Below are 15,910 nucleotides of genomic sequence, written 5' to 3' on the forward strand. Positions count from 1 at the left end.
AAAAAGCTCTTGTTCGAACCAGGCACAGCTCAGACTCTAAAGGCTGCCACCAGGGCACTGAGCAAAGCCACCAACCCCTGCTGCACAGATCTGCTTTTCAAACCCGAGGAGCCCTGGCAGTTCGAGCACAGCCACCACTGGAGGGATTTAGCAGTGCTCTTGTTTGCTGCGTTCCATCACTCGCAGAAGCCAGGGCTCGGACTTCCCAAGCCTGTCTCCTAACTGCGGGAGCGCAGTGCCCTCCTGAGCCCTCCCCACCCCTCTCTCAATGCCCTAAACTGACTGACGGAATTAGATTTGTGGAGTGAACTCAGTTGCTTTTGATCTCTATTCAAGGTGCCATCAAGGGATCTTAATAGGTAGTATCTTAGCAAACGCTTTAAGGCCTGAAACCGTCATTAAAGAAACTCCTGATTCTCACAGTTGTCTGAAAGAATAGACGAGCAAGCTGGCTTCAAATGCCAGTTGACAGATGGGAAGACATATGGACTATAGGATTGCTGATCTAAAGAGTCAGAGCCATGGTCAGGCTGAGGAAACATACATCTTTATTTTGATGTTGACCTCAAAGGGAAGAGGTCTCAGCCAACAGAAAGGGGAAAGGGCAGAAAATATCACAAGTCTGAGGCCAGGATTGCTTTGAACTTGAAGACAAATAACACTAAATGGTACCAAGTTGACAAAAAGGCTTCTTGACACTCCGTGTCTACAAATTTAGCAGTCTGACCCAAATAGCTGCTTGATGCATTTTCAGTAACGAGCCGAGTAAGGATCAGTAATGCTGATGCAATCTCTTGTGGCACCCAAGAAGTTTGTCATTTCTTCCAGCTCCAGATATTCACAGAGCTCCGGCATGGAGCAGGACAGAGGCACAAGGGGGCACTTTGGGTTAAAGCCCCCATTATCCTTCTGCCAGTCTTTGGTGCTACAGAGCAGCAGATCCCTGCAGAACACCTCTCATCCAGTCCTGTATTTATTTCGCTACTGGCTCTCTATGGAAAAACGTACAACCCCATCCCAAGTCGTTAACATTGCACATAGCATTTTCTATAAAATTCCCCCTGGGACACTTAACTGTATTCCTTTCCGGCACTGAAAAAAATGCTCAGGATAAAGTTTAGACACTTGGAGCCTTCTGCTGAATTTAAATGGCTGTGCAAGGAATCCATGAAACAAATGAAGGGACAGATATCCTATTTTCTTCCCAGAAAAAAAAAGCAGGGCCTTTTAGTTCACTGTCTTTCTTCATGTCATCTTTTTATCACAAGTGTGCACTGATGACACTACTTTAATGCAGTCTGTTCCAAGAGATTAAATTGAATGTCTGTGTAGAGTTTCAGGGCTCAGCAGCATAGCATGGCAGCTTCGTTTCACATCTCCGGGACACTGGGCAGGCATAAAAATAATTGCAGACTCAGAAACGATCAAGGAATGTATGCCGGCTGCAACAGATGCTGTATTAAAAGGAAAGACAAAAGCCAAAGTGCATAATGAATTTTAAAAGATTTCTTTATCAAACATGTCATTTGTTTGAAGGACTGAATTGCTGGCATCAGATGTGGCAGATGAGCTTGTTACCAAAGTGAAACACAAGGACTGCTATGCAATGGCAATTGATGAGTCAATTGAAATCACTGATGTTGCTCAAATGCTCATCTTCATTTAATATGTCAGTGGTCAGAAGTTAACCAAAGACCTTCTGGTTTTGTTGCCACAGAAGCAAAGCAAAGGCTACAAAACACGGTGTGCTAGCACTGAACCTCAGAGGCCCTAATATACTTAATGGGAGCTGACACTCCAACTACACTTGTCTGTGAAAAATAATTTCTGACATAACCCTAACAACTGAACTCAGGCTCATGAGCATCAGCGCCTTGTCCATCAAACCATTCTCTCAGCTGCATTAAAAGCAAGACATTAAAATGGCATTAGATTACCCAGAAACACAGTTGTTTGTCTAAGGCTGACACCAATTCTTTTGGTTGATTATTTCAGCACTCTCTTTATGGGGATGATTTTGAAGGAAACAGTTTGCTAAGTACTCGGGTGCTTTGCTGGTTGATAAAAATACAACTAATGCTTGTAAAATAGAGAAAACTATTTAAAAATTCTTTTCTCCTTCAAAACAACAACAAAAAAACCCCACATAACAAAGCAAAAAAAACCCAAAACAAACAAACAAACAAATCCCAAAACAAAACAACAACAAAAAAACCCCACAACCCCCTCCCCCAACAAAAAAACATTCAAACAACACAAGACCCCAAACATATTTCCTCCATCCTTCCTAGCCATTTCCTGGTTATCTGGACTAATTTCTTGGTCTTGATACAACAAGCCTAAATAATCTTGGAAAATATTTACGAGTTGAATTCTTCTACTTTAGAAATGCAGAACAACAAAGCAGAAAGTGTGACTTCATACAAAACTGGTTTGCACCATCTGGATTTTTCACTAGAGAAAAGAGCAAACTGACTGAGAGAGCGTAAAATTTCTCTCCAGGTCTTTGGGACATGTTTTGAAGATTTTAGTGCAGTCAGGCAAGTCTCCTCTGAGCTTGGTAAACAAGCCCTGGCTAAACTTGCTGAGCACATGGAGGCAGATTTAACTTGTCGGGAAGAGCTTTCAGCATGGTTTGCTCTACAGGCTGCACTGTGACTGCTTTTTTCTGCCCCAATATTCTACCTCCTCTACTGGCAGAGTCAAATGGGAAAGAGAGGTTAGCAGCCTGGGGGGCTGGGGCTGGCACCCACAGGGCTGACCTGACAGCAGAAGTTGCTCTGTGTCTAAACAGAGAGCAGTCCCTGTGCCTCTGCCCAGGACCAGCATGCAGTCTCAATCCAGCTGCAGCACCATGCCTGGTAAGAGCCCTGGGATTTGTTAAAAATGAGGCTTTTCTAATATGCTAAAGATGACAGACCTCAAGTTGTCATATATTAAAATGGTGCATAAATTCCTTCCTCTGAGTAACCAATAATGGGACAAAAATCCTTGCCAACTCCAGTCTGTCCCTCCTGCCAAGGATTGTTTGAGCTCAGCTCATCCCGAGTGCCCCCATTGGGATCCAGATATAGATTAATACAGTTTTGAAATGCACAAGGGCCACAATCATGCAAGGCTTGATCCAACCCAGACTGGAGTCCATGTAAAGGTCTGCATTGACGTAAGCGGATGGAGCACAGCTCCTGCTGCTGACAAACCAACCCAGTCCCTCTGCCAGGGAAGGACTCACTTGTGGCCTGCAAGAATGGAGGGCAGTGGGAGCCCTGGGGGAGCAGAAGGATAACAACAGCTCCCCGAGGATCCCTCTGGTCCCGAGCCTGGTGGGGATGAAGCTGCCTGCAGGAAGGCAACCCATTCTTTCCTCCTTGTAGCTCAGGCCCTGCTCACCAACAGGCTCCGTCGCCATCCCCATCCCAAAGCCCCGGCATGGGAACGGCGCCGCTGGTGCGCACGCACTGCCCCCGCCAACAGCCCCGCACGGCTGCACCGTGGGAGCCAAGATTGTGTAGCGTGGAGGGTACCTCACCCCAAGCACCACACGCTGCTTCCCGCAGGGCAAATCCTGTGCACGTCTCCAGAGACACACACTTTTGTGGGGGCTCTGCCTGAACAGCCTGCAAATGCAAAAGGCTCAGCTGGAAGTATTCACACACAGGGACAAGGAGCAGCTCCTCACTGCTGCACCAGCCTGGCCGCCTTTCACTCCACTATTCCTCCTTCGCCAACCCACATCTCTTTTGTTCCTCCTTTCCTCATTCCCACGTTTTTGTGCTGCCCTCCCAGACATCCCCTGCGCTACCCAACAGCCTGCCCTTCTACACTCTTCTCCAAGTTTACTTCTCAGCCATCATTTCTTTGGGATTTGCTGCAGTCAGAGGAGCAGGAATTGAAATGGGGAAATACCAGCCTTGGGGCCCTCTCCCCTTTACAGTCTCTGGTACTGGTATAGAGCTCACAGGAGACAGTACCAAGCCAAGGGGGGCAGCATTCATGCATGCAGTAGCCCCCAGCTTGGGGCCTTCTACTCTATAACAGCAATAAAAAACTGCCCATTCAAGTCCTTTGTCTTAAAGATTTCCATCCTGGCTACAGCAAGTACAGATTTATTGGTGGGAGCAACTGCAGGAGGAATAGTAAACAGCGTGCGCGTGCGTGTGGATGTGCCAGCACACCACGGCCATGCCTCTACCAGAAACTCACCACAGCCAACATTAAGTATGGGATTAATATAAAATGAGTTTTCTGGCACATTAAAAAAAATAAAAAATATCTCATTTGGCACCTGATTTCATGACATCCATAGCCCAGTCAGAGCTTGGTGGGGAGGCAGGGATGGAGGAGAACCGAAGCCAAGAGACGGCTGCCTACGCTGGATCTGAGGAATCAGACACCTTCATTATTATGAACAGTGATGCACAGCGTGGCCTCTACTTGCTCACAGGCCTGCACTCGTGCAAGCTAAACTGCACAACCTGTGTCCACCACTGCCTGCCTCCATCCTATTGAAAGGTGCAGCCGCACCTCTGCAGTCAGAGCTCTGCCAAGGGGCAAAACCTAGCCTTCCCACCCCAAACTTCCTGCTGCAGCCTTCTACCCCTTCCACAGAGGCACACACAACTTCCACGCTTGTTGACACTTCAAAATAATACGTTGCTAGTGATAAAATCAGCAGCCGCCTCTTTTGCTGACTTCTGTAGGAATTTTGCCGGAGAAAGGATGGCAGGGCATGACTCCAAGCTCACGGAGTGACATCTTATATTTTCTAAACCATCCTCAGATTTTTCATAACATCCAGCAAGCAAGTTGCTGACAGATCAGGATGGCTGCCTGTTTGTTGGGCTAGAATACTTTGAGATTCAGTAGAATACCAAATTTGGTAGAATGTCTTCCACTTTGGTAGAAGATATTACAAACAACTGTGCATTTTAACACGTTTTCACATTACACATCATTCATCCTGGGGAGGGGGTGGTGATGGCTCTGTGCAGCCAGCCAGCAACGCTTCCAAGAATGAAAATGTTCATCGGAAGATAATGAAAACCAGATATTTAGTAACATTTTCATTTTGCATGTTTAAATATTTATAACTATGTTCATAAAACCACATGTTTGCTCTCCTAATGCTCTAGTGATTTTGTTTATGAAATGCAGTATTTCTCCAATGCCCCTTCCTTGCGTCAGCCTCTCCACAAAGCGTGATTTAGTCCCGTTCTGTACTGACAGCTTTTTTGTAAAAGATGGGCCGAGATTAAGAACAGAAAACTAACAAAAAGAAGAAAACATATTTTCAGGGCATTAATGTTTCACTAATACATATATGATTTTATACTTTGTAGGGGGCATTTATGCCAGTTTAATTCTTAATTTATTGTCAATCTGGAGGGAACTACTTCTTAATCTACAGCAAAATTACAAAATCTTGAAATATAAGTGCGATAAAACTAAGGTGCTGATATAAACTATTGTTCTATAATTTTTTTTCCCTGGCTTGGATGAAAATTAAATAACGACAAAGAACTTTGCTTTAATACTACAGTTGGCTCAAGTTTGTGTTACAGATTTCTGGAATTTTCAGTTATAAATTTTTATAAAGCTGATCAAGTGGACATAGTCTGAAACCGGGAGTATTAGAAGAGCCCACTGTAGTCTTCTTCTCTGTCCTCTGACTGCAGACATCATGATGTAGCTTACAAGGTCCATTCTGTTTCACGTCAAACATACAGAGACTACGGCTGTGAGACGAGGCGGCAGAGCTCAGCCCCACAGCACGGCCCAGTGCAGGACCCAGTGAGTTCTTTATCAAATCATAAATCTTAAAATGCTCCATGTAATCTCATAGTTTAAAAAAGGAGCTAATGTTTAAAATTTTTACTAAATTTTCTTCTCCTTTTTTAAAAAAATATTTCCAACTGGAGGTTTTTTAAAGGGTTGGGGAGCTCCTCTGAAATCAAGTTCTCAGCAACACACAGTGAGCACCAAGGGAAAGGGGTTTTTTTTTTAATCTCAGCCCAGCATCCTCCTGAAGGTACAGGGAGTGTCTTCAAGGCATATTTTCAACTCCTTTGGTCCTTTGCCTGCGTTCTTCTGCATCAGCAAAGAACAGAAAGGATACAGAAAAAAAGTAGCAGATTGCAATGACACATTGGTATCTCATTTTAAAAGCAAAATGAGTTCTGTAAAGCCATTAAAGTAAAACACTCCACTTACTGTATTATTTTAAAATACTCCTGTGGGTCAAGATTAAAAATTAAATATGTACTTTACTGCTGCAGTTTTGCCAATTTTTACAATGTTGGCAATAGCCTCATTTTAAAAAAGATAAGCTCTAGGATCATGAAATTACACAAAAACTCAAGCCCACTTTAAAACACTTAAAACATATTTTTTAAAGCAAGTTAAGTGCCCGTTTGCAGTTGTCACTGGAAAGAAAAAAAAAAAAAAAAAAGGAAAAATAAAAAGGCAGCAAAATAAAATCTGGCCAGTGAGGCTCTCAAAAATAGGAGAAAACGGAAAAAAAATTGTCCTTTTTTTTTTTCTTTTATAATCTTGTAAAATTGAGCAAGTCCATTTCAAGTGGCCCTGAAATATGATTTTTAAATATTTATGATTCACAGTTTCAGAAAGTTCTTGCAGCATCTTCTTTCTAGTGAAAATAAAAATACTGTAGGTAAATGAGTATTCTGGGGGAACATCTGCCTTCCTCACCAGGAGTCCTTGCAAACTCTGCCCTCTGCATGAGTCAGAGAAACTTTAGTCACATCACCTGCTGCATGAAGCTTTTTCTCTTAATTAAAGATAATATTTGAGTCTAAATTAAGATTTTTCCTATACTTAAGACTGAGTTTCACCAATCTCAACATAAGCTTTACTTTTTTTCTTGAGTTTACTAATAATCCCTGAAAAGCTCAAATCCATGGATTTAATAAATGTAAACCAAAAAAAAGTTTATTTTCCGTAAGAGCACACTGAAGTAATGGAAACCCTAAATCCAACAGCATTCTACTAACACAGGTAAAAAAAACAAACAGAAAAAAAATTAAAATAAGGACAAAAGCGAACAAAAATAACATCTTCTTTCTCAGAACAAGAACTATGGTACATAAACTACAGAAAGCAGCAAAAATACTTAAAAAAATAACCAACACCAGATTTTGCACTGCAATAATGTCTTACTGAAGCTGGGACAAATTTAAAGAAGGCAGAGATTAGTAAGTAATTTTATGTCAGGAAAAGACTGTATGCTAACCTCTCGAGCCTGTCCGGATGCAACTATATTTTCTGAAGTGGTTGTTCTCTGTGGCACACAAATGCAGCAAGCCCATGGCCAGCAGAAACCAAAATCCTGCCATTTTCTACCCTGCTGTGACCCTGCCAGCTAAAGGCTGCATGTCAGGCTGTGAATAAAGCACATCACCCTTTTCTGCTCCAAAGCCCCACTCTGCTCCCTCTGGAGCACAGGGAGCAGTGACATCCCGCACCTGCCAGGCACAGCCTCCACGCAGGCTGCAGAGAAAAACTCTCTTTCCCCCCTTACCAAACCCTACCGAGGTTCCACGTTTTTCCTGCCCACAGACCAGTTTCTGGCAGAACAGAGACAGAGGTGCTGGAAGCCAGGTGAGGCACAGCCCCAGGAAGGCTTCGGGACCTCTGCTCAGCCCCTTGCTCTGCCATGCCCAGTGCCCAAAAACCTGCTCGGAGCCATTTTGTAGCTGTAGAACCACCACAGGCCTAGACTGGGATTATACAATGCTCTGAAAATCAATGAAAACAAGAAAATAGCCCTAGTCTGCGCATATCCTTTATGATCCTTGGCCATTAAGCTCTCCAGCTTCCCCAGCCTCTTCCCAGCCAGCAAGACCACCAGTGACTGGTCCCTCTCTGAGTCTCCCAGCCATCGCAGGTCGGGATACCTTGCCCAGCATGCACAGGAATGAATCCCCAACACGCAGGCTGGATCGCCCTCAAAAGAAACTCCACATATCACCCATTTCAAAGTCGAGCCTTGACAATTTCAAAGCTGCCACTATTGAACAAGTTGCCAAAACAAAATCATTCAGCTAAACACTTTGGTTTTTTCCCAGCTCTTTTTATTAAAGTTTCTTTTCACACAAACATTTGAAATGGAGAAACATTACCAAAGTATCAGCTAAAAGAAAACCTACGCAGCACACAACCTTCTTTATTGAGAATAAAATTAGCATCTTAATATTAAAATATATCTGTGCCTCTTTTGACAACTGCCTCCCCCGGATTCTGCAGGGGGTTTTTCCACGACTAGAACAGAACAGATGCCTGTAAAGCCATCCTAAACTGTCTCCTATCAGGTCTGCAGGGCAGATCCTTGCTTTGCCATTCTCACTCACCACTGTAAGCTCTTACAAAAGCATTTTTACTCCCTGCAGTTATGTTCAGGTGAACAGGCCCTAGCAAGACAGATTATATTTTTATCCCATACAAATAGCATAGAAAGGTTAACTAAATGTCTTAGTTCAGGGGATGTACAGATTAGTCACTACAATACAAACTATTTCCTTCTGCATGTTCCATTATAAAATTAGATTTCTCAAAGAATACAGGCTTTCTCTGGAGTTTTACCTCTCCAAATCAGGAGTGCATCTCTGCAGAAATATTGTCCTTATAGCTGATCATAGTAACAGCATAAATAACAGGGAGAGTTTAGCAAACAGTCGTGAAAGTTACACTCAGCTGAAAAAGCTGGTGTTAATACGTAATGCTTTTAATCTGGGAACATTATATTAAAAAAATAAAATGCAAACACACAATACACTACACTACTACACCCTATCCACTGCTTTGGAGCTTTACAGCTAATAGATTTATTATAGAAACTTAATTCCTGGTGCTGTAAGGCCGAGACACTTGAACACAACCTGATCAAAATGCCTTCAGGACTCTGCCTTCACTCAGTGTGCAACCACTGTATGCTAATGGCACACACAAAGCTTGAAAAAAAATTTTTTTTCAGAGGATTACACCAGACACAGCGACAGATACGCAAAAACAATAACACCAAAGGAATCAAAATATTCATGGCTCATAAAGCATGGTAGAGATGGAATGACTCCAGTTCATCCCCTGCCTCTGCTTAGATTCGTTATAGCACAATGAATCAACATTACCCCTTTAAGAAAACTATCCCGAGTTGTGTTTATCTGGGGACAAATCCACCTAATCCCGCTCATACAAGCAAGCACAGCAACTTCAAGAGAGCTGCCAGTCTGGGAGAGGACAGCAGAATATGTCCCCTGTTTGTGAACAGTCCTGTTAGGGACTTCTTCTTCTGGGGTGTGACACAAGTCCCATTTATCATGACACACTAGGAGCTGAGCTAACATGACACCTGCCCTAACAGTACTGTCCTGCCCTGGTCAGCTCTGTAATGCTTTTGTCCAAGCTGCGAGCACAGGTCCCCACTGCCAGGCCCTGGCTTTGAAAATCATGAGCTGTCTCTCCCCAACTTACAAACCAGCCTAAGAAATCCAGGAGAGAGGATCTTTCCCATTCCAGAACTCTCCATATCTCCCTGCAACTGGCAAGGGTGAGGAATAGAGACTTTTTACCTCTTTTTACAGAAAAACCCTTCTTATTTGTCCATTAAAGCCAAGGACTTGGTGCAGGGTGAGACAGCTCTTCTCTGGCCTTCACTCCTAAATCTCAGAGCCAGCAGCAGCTGGCAGAGGTACTGTCAGCAGCCTCTGGTGAGGCAGAGGTACTGACAGCAGCACCCACCAGCACACCATACCATGCTCAGGGCGGGGCATGGCCCTCCTGCCCCACCTCATGGTGCTGAACCCAGTGCTTTGCAAGTATTTCAAAGCCAAGCAGGTCCCCAGCCCTTTTCAAACCCATCCCGAATCCATTGCTCCATCCCATACCATACACACAGAGACACAGAGCTGCACCTGCCCAATTCATGCCCCATTTTTGGAGGGCTGCAGAATGACCAAGGGGGACCCGGGACCTCAGTGGGGTGCAGTCAACAGTTTGCTCCGCTCTTCCCCAAACTGGCTGCAAGCTCTGTCTGGATGGGGAGGTCCCAGGGTGGGGGACTGACCCCAGGGACACCAAATGAGCCAGGATGCTGGTTTTAAGTCCTGGCTATAAAAACGGCAGGGGCAGTGCTGCCAGTTGAAGGAAACACCTAGGGGGGCAGGTAGGAGGGCAACTTTGCCAGCATGGCCCAAAGGCCCCGGGGACCAGCCAGAGCCACTGTGGGGCCAAAAAGGGCCCCTGCACTGAACCTCCAGTGGGGCCACTACTCCAGGGTTGAAGATGCTACATCCTCCCGGCCACAGCTCCCCAAACAGGACAACCCCAGCCACAGCAGAGCCCCCCACGCTGCGACAGCGTTTCGGGGCCCGACAGCAGCAGGACCCGTCCCGAGATGCTCCACCGCCAGCCCTGCGCTCCCCAGAGCCCTGCACACCCCGCGCCTCTCCCCAGGTCCGAGCAAAGCAGTAACGAAACCGAGCCTACCGGCACGTTTTCCAAGCCTGGCGCGGTCCGGAGCAACGCAGACACGACCCAGGTGGGTGTCGGAGGAAAACCCGACGGCCCTCGGTGGCTCCGCTGCTCCTCGCCCGCCGCGGTGCAGCGCGGTCCCGCTCGCCCCCGGAAGGACCCGGGCCAGCAGCGCTCCGCGTCCAGCCCCGGGCTCGGCTCTGCGCACAGCGAGAGAAAGACTTCACAGCAAAAGAGAAGCAGAGATCCATGCCTAGCCGGGGCACCTCGAAGGGAACTATTTTAAGGGGCCAGTGGGGAGCTCGGGGGGTTTTGTTTGTTTTAGATGTGCAGCCGCAGAGGCTGCAATCCACCTTTCTCCCGTCCTTTTCTGCCCGAGAAACCTTTTTTCCTTTTTTTTTTCCCCCCTACCTTTGGAGGAAGGAGAGGGTAAATTTGTTCAAATGTAAATTTTAAAGCATGCAAGGTTCCGCGGGTTGCTCGCCCGAGCGGCCCCTGCGGCAACAGGAGGGGATGGGCCACCCCCGTCCTTCCACTGCGCCCCCAGTCAAGTTCAAGAGGGGCCTGTCTGGGGTCTCCCCCGGTCAGCGAAGGTGCGGCGCCCGTAGTGCAGGTCCCTGCCTGCCCCCGGGGCTGGAGTTAGCCCGCGGCAAGTCCCTGCTGCCGGAGGAGGATGCGGAGCCGTGCGCCCGGACTGGCCGCGCTCCGCCGGGGCAGCAGGCCGTCAGCATCCCCGCCGCAGCTCCGGCCGGCCCGCCGAGCAACCGGTGCCTTCCGGCCGCCGGGTGCACCAAGATTTGCCGGGGATGGGCCGTTTCCACTGCCGCTCTGGTTGGTTTGGGCTCCTGTGTGACGCTGGAGAAGTTTCTCGGGTGAGATGAAACATCTCGATCCCTTTTCTCTCCTGAGGACGGGAAGGCTTTTCCGCATTCTAGTCAGAAATAAAAACAAAACAAAACAAACCAGACGATAACGGAGACAGTCCTGCCCGCCGCGAGGTCGCCCCGGGCCCCCCAGCCCGGTGTCGACGGGCCGGTCCGGCGCGGCTGCCCGGCCCCCACACCCCGGCGCTGCACCCAAGGGGCGGCGGGCGCGGCGCTGCCCCCGCCCGGTACTCACCGTCGAGGACCTCCCCGTCGAGGCGGCCCCGCTGCCCCCGGCGCTCCTCTACCTCGCCAGCGCCGTGCCCCGAGCTCGGCCCGCTCGGGAAGGTGGCGAGGGAGCGAAGCCGCTGGGCGGTGGAGGGCGGGGACAAAGGGACAGGAGAAAGAGCCGCTGCGAGGAGGAGGCTTCACCCGGCATCGCCAGCTCGAAAACAACGGCCTGGCCCCGGTGGCAGCGCCAACCGGGCCCGCGACAGGACCCGCGGCTGCCCCGTGCCCCGGAGAAGGTCAAAAACGGCTCTTTCCAAAACAATAAACTTTTAATGCTAGAGCAGTTATAACCAAAAGCTGTACAGAGTTGGATTTTTTTTTTTGTTTGTTTGTATTTTTTGTTAGAAAACAATTTTTTCTCCCCCATAAATATTGTTCAGTTCCTGGCACTTTGTATCAATAATTAAATTACGAATGATAAATATGGCATCATGGGTATGTATTTACAAAAAAAGTTATTACAAAAAGGCAACTGTTATACTAAACGTCACAATCTGGGCATAATAAACACCACATCCTCATCCTGAAAAATACTGACCGACCCCATCAGACGAGAATACATTCACAAGTGTAATGCTTGGAGAGAGAGAAGGAGAAAGAGGAGAGCAGAGAAAGAAGCAGCAGGAGAGCTAGAAAAGAAAGTTCAAGACATAACAGGACTTTGGCACGGTTTAAGACTGTAAGTTTAAACAATCACCACTAAGGCGAAGGAGAATTTTCATCCTCATGTCAACATCCCACCAAAAGAAAGAAAAACAAAACAAATTAAGAATAATAAAATAGTGGGGAATTGGAGGAAGAGAGACTCAGGCAAGGAGAGGGGGGGAAAAAAATCAAAGAAACGACTGTGACTGAAAAAAATGAAAACAAAAAAAAGAAATCTAATCCTGAGAAAAGGACATGGGTAGTCCAGCGTCTGGGCTTGCAAAAAAAAAAAAAAATAGTAATAATTATAATATAGTAATAAAAGACCCCCCTCCAGATCCTGGCAGTTAACTAGGTGTAGCCCTATGTGGTCATCGGTGTGGAAACTCCATTTCCGTGGGAGCGAGCTGCAGTTGGCTTGGTTTGTCCTTTTTTTTTTTTTCCTCGTTCCCAATGCATTTGGTCCAGTCTGTGGCCGGGCAGCAGCTGCCTTCACACATACCACTCATTAAAATTGGGGGGCAGTCCAGGGTTGTGGCCGGGGTTACTCTGAAGGGCAGCCGGCGGCGTTTTAGTGGAGTCCTTACTGCCGGTGGAGCCCACCGCAGGGGGGGTGGAAGACTCGTACCCCGAACTGGCTGCAGGGGAAGAGTCCGACCCCTGGGATTCGTGTACCTAAAACCAAGAGGCAGAGATGGGAACGAGCTCGGGGCCTCCACCACCCCACTGCACCAGGCTGGGCCATTCCTCCGTGCAGGAGGGTCACTGTGGAGCCCCGGCTCAGCCTTGCCCGGCCATCAGGCCGTTCATGCCTGGCCGGCCACTGAACACCGGTGACAAACGCCTGTCTCGGCCCCTGGCCACTCCGCTGCAGCGTCCTGGTCAGGGGGGCTGCAGCATCCCAGCATGAGGGGCTGCAGCCACAGGCCAGGTTGCACCTGCACAGCCTTCCAGCGCTGAGCCACATTCTGCAAACCGGGCAGCACTTGCACCAGTGGGAGCACAAAAAGAAACTACGCCATTTCCCCGGGCTGTGCTCCAGCCACAGCCTAGACACCGGGGACTGCTCAGGCCGTGCTGGGAACATGGAGCTCAGCTCTGCCCTGCTCTGGGGGAATGAGCCCTGAGCACACCAGCGACTGAGCATCACTGCTCAGGGAGGAAAGGGCTGGAGCACTGGGGTGATTTACCTTCATGTGTTTCCTAAGTGAGCTGGGGTGGGTGTAGGATTTGTCGCACACCTTGCAGATGTAGGGCTTGTCCGAGGTGTGGACGTGCATGTGTTTCTTCCTGTCACTGCTGTTGGCGAAGCGCCTGTCGCAGCCCTCAAACTCGCACTTGAAAGGCTTCTCACCTGTGAAATTTAGAGAGGGTGAAGGAGGGCCATTCCCCTCTCCATCCCCACCCGCCTCCTCCCAGGACAACATCTGCCGTGCTCGCCCCACCTTAGGGATGCACAAGCACCACAACAAATGAAGAAGGGGAAGATGGACAGCAAGGTTTGTTACGTGTCGGATAAATTTGGATCAGCCTTTATTACTTCTAACTCACCTCCTGCCAGGCCCACGCTGGGCTCCAGCAGGGAAGGCGGCTGGGTGAGCTTGGGGAGGGAGAAAACCAAAGATAAATTCAGCGACTCGGACAGCTTTACAGGACCTACTCGAGGATACAAGCCAAAGTACGTTTGCTTCCAACCTTCCCCCTCTCTTCCCTCCACCAATGCAGGAGGGCTGAAGAAAAGTCGGGGCTGCAAATAAAAATACTTTGACAAAAGTATCGCCGATTTAATTAGGAGAGACGCCAATCAGGCCTAAAAATAAAAAAGGAGCGGAAGTCACCGAAAATGAGATTCATTCGCATTTCTACGGTTCCCTCCGCACAAGCGCTCAGGAGGCCGAGAGCGGAGGCAGCGCCGCGCACCTCGCGCGCCGGCGGCTGCCGGCCCGTCCCCGCAGCCCCGCGTCCCGGGTGGGGGAACACACGGACACGGGCCTTACCTGTGTGCGTCCGCTTGTGAATCTTGAGGTTCTCGGAGCGGGCAAAGATCTTGCCACAGCCCGGGAAGGGGCAGGGAAAGGGCTTCTCCCCCGTGTGCACCCGAATATGGTTCACCAGTTTGTATTTCGCCTTGAAGGACTTGCCTTCCCGCGGACACTCGTCCCAGTAGCAGATGTGGTTGTTCTGCTCGGGCCCCCCGACGTGCTCCATGGTGACGTGGGTCACCAGCTCGTGCATGGTGCTGAAAGTCCTGTCGCAACTCTTCTTGGGCCGGCTGAGCTGGCTCTCGTCGAGCCACTTGCAGGACAATTCTTGCTTGATGGGTTGGCGCATGTACCGAAAGAAAGCGCCGGGGCCATGGTGGTGATGGTGGTGGTGGTGGGCAGCCACATTCATGCCCATATTCATATTCATGTGGTTGTAGTTGTGGAACTGGGCGCCGGCGTAAGGGTCCGTGCGGGGGCTGGAGACGGCCCGGTAGGGATCCGGCCGCCCGAAGAGGTCCCCGCGCAGCCCCAGATGCATCTGCCCGTTGTCCACATGCCCGTTGGGGGATGTGTGGCTCGGGCTCTGCTCGTGCAGCCCCGGGAAGAGCAGGTACCCCGGGGTGTCCGGGATGCCGCCGGGGCCGTGCAAGCCGCCGGGGGAGCCGCCGAAGAGCCCGTGCTGCGCTGTGCCGGAGGCGGCGTCCGCGATGCCGGAGCCGCGGTTGCGGAACAGAAAGTCGCGGGTGGAGTTGAAGGCGGCGGCCCCGCCGTAGGAGGGCACCTGGCCGGCGTGGTGGTGGTGATGGTGGTGGTGGCCCAGGGCGCTGGCGTAGCCCGGCGCCTGCGGCGTGAACGCCGAGCTCTGCCCGGCGGCGAGGTCGTGCGGGGCCGCGTTCAGCTTGAAGGCGGCGGCGTGCGAGGAGTCCCCGAAGGGGCCCAGCCCCATACCGCCGCCGGCGGCATCGCGACCCGGCATCTCGTGGTGGCGGGGCGCCGCGAAGCCGCCCACCCCCAGCGCTGGGAACTGCGGCCCTCCGTCCAGCAGCATCGTCATGGGCGCGGGGCCGTCGGCGCGGCAGCAACCTGCCCGCTCCCCCCTCCTCCCGCCCGCCCCCAAAAGAGTACAAAACCACCCCAAAACGCACCCCTACCCCGCCTCCCGCTGCGGGCAGGCGCGGCCCCGGCCGCAGGCGGGCAGCGAGGCGAGCACTCCCCGGCCGACACAAAAAAAACCCAAAACAACAACCCACAAAAAAAACCAAAAAAAAAAACCAAAAAAAACCAAAAAACTCAAAACAACCAGCCCCAAAACAGCCACCCGCCCCCCGAGGCGCCCGCCCCCCGCGCCGGGCCGGGCGGCGCAGCAGGGCGAGGAGGCGCAGCACGGCCCCGCTCCCGCTCGGCGCCGTCGGGGCACTGACGGGGCGCCCGTCCGAGCCTCGCACATAAAACCAACTCCGGGGCCAGGCCGCGCCGCGCCAATGGGGAGCCGCGCGCCGCCGATCACCTGACCCACCGCCCGCCGCCCCATTGGCGGCGCCGCGCTTGATTGGCACGCGCCCCGCGCCGCCGCGGTCGCTGATTGGGCGCGCGCGCCTCGCAGGTAGAGCGGGGGCAGCGGGGGGGGCCCGGGACCGGCCC

The 15,910-nt window shown here is 50.2% G+C and overlaps 1 protein-coding gene across 1 annotated transcript; it reads right to left on the reverse strand.

Moving 5' to 3' along the window:
- Positions 1 to 525: 525 nt before the first annotated feature.
- Positions 526 to 15,364, reverse strand: ZIC3 (Zic family member 3). Its single transcript, XM_042029335.1, has 5 exons — positions 14,282 to 15,364; positions 13,475 to 13,638; positions 11,605 to 12,959; positions 10,501 to 11,416; positions 526 to 1,454 (listed from the first exon to the last, which is right to left on the reverse strand). The coding sequence occupies exons 1-3, from the start codon at positions 15,321 to 15,323 to the stop codon at positions 12,777 to 12,779; spliced, it is 1,389 nt and encodes a 462-aa protein (XP_041885269.1). The 5' UTR covers positions 15,324 to 15,364; the 3' UTR covers positions 526 to 1,454; positions 10,501 to 11,416; positions 11,605 to 12,776.
- Between the last annotated feature and the right edge of the window lie 546 nt (positions 15,365 to 15,910).

This window comes from Corvus kubaryi, unplaced genomic scaffold, assembly GCF_017639235.1.
Source record: "Corvus kubaryi isolate FWS band 111438036 unplaced genomic scaffold, C.kubaryi_AGA036_p1.0 37322, whole genome shotgun sequence".
NCBI classification, from domain to species: domain Eukaryota; kingdom Metazoa; phylum Chordata; class Aves; order Passeriformes; family Corvidae; genus Corvus; species Corvus kubaryi.

What these genes read in the sequence shown, in the direction of transcription:
- ZIC3 (XM_042029335.1), bottom strand. Translation starts at nt 15,323, where the DNA reads ATGACGATGCTGCTGGACGGAGGGCCGCAGTTCCCAGCGCTGGGGGTG. An exon ending in TCACAAGCGGACGCACACAG is followed by an intron (nt 13,639 to 14,281) that starts GTAAGGCCCGTG and finishes TAAATTTCACAG; the next exon opens with GTGAGAAGCCTTTCAAGTGC. An exon ending in CACTTAGGAAACACATGAAG is followed by an intron (nt 12,960 to 13,474) that starts GTAAATCACCCC and finishes TCTTGGTTTTAG; the next exon opens with GTACACGAATCCCAGGGGTC.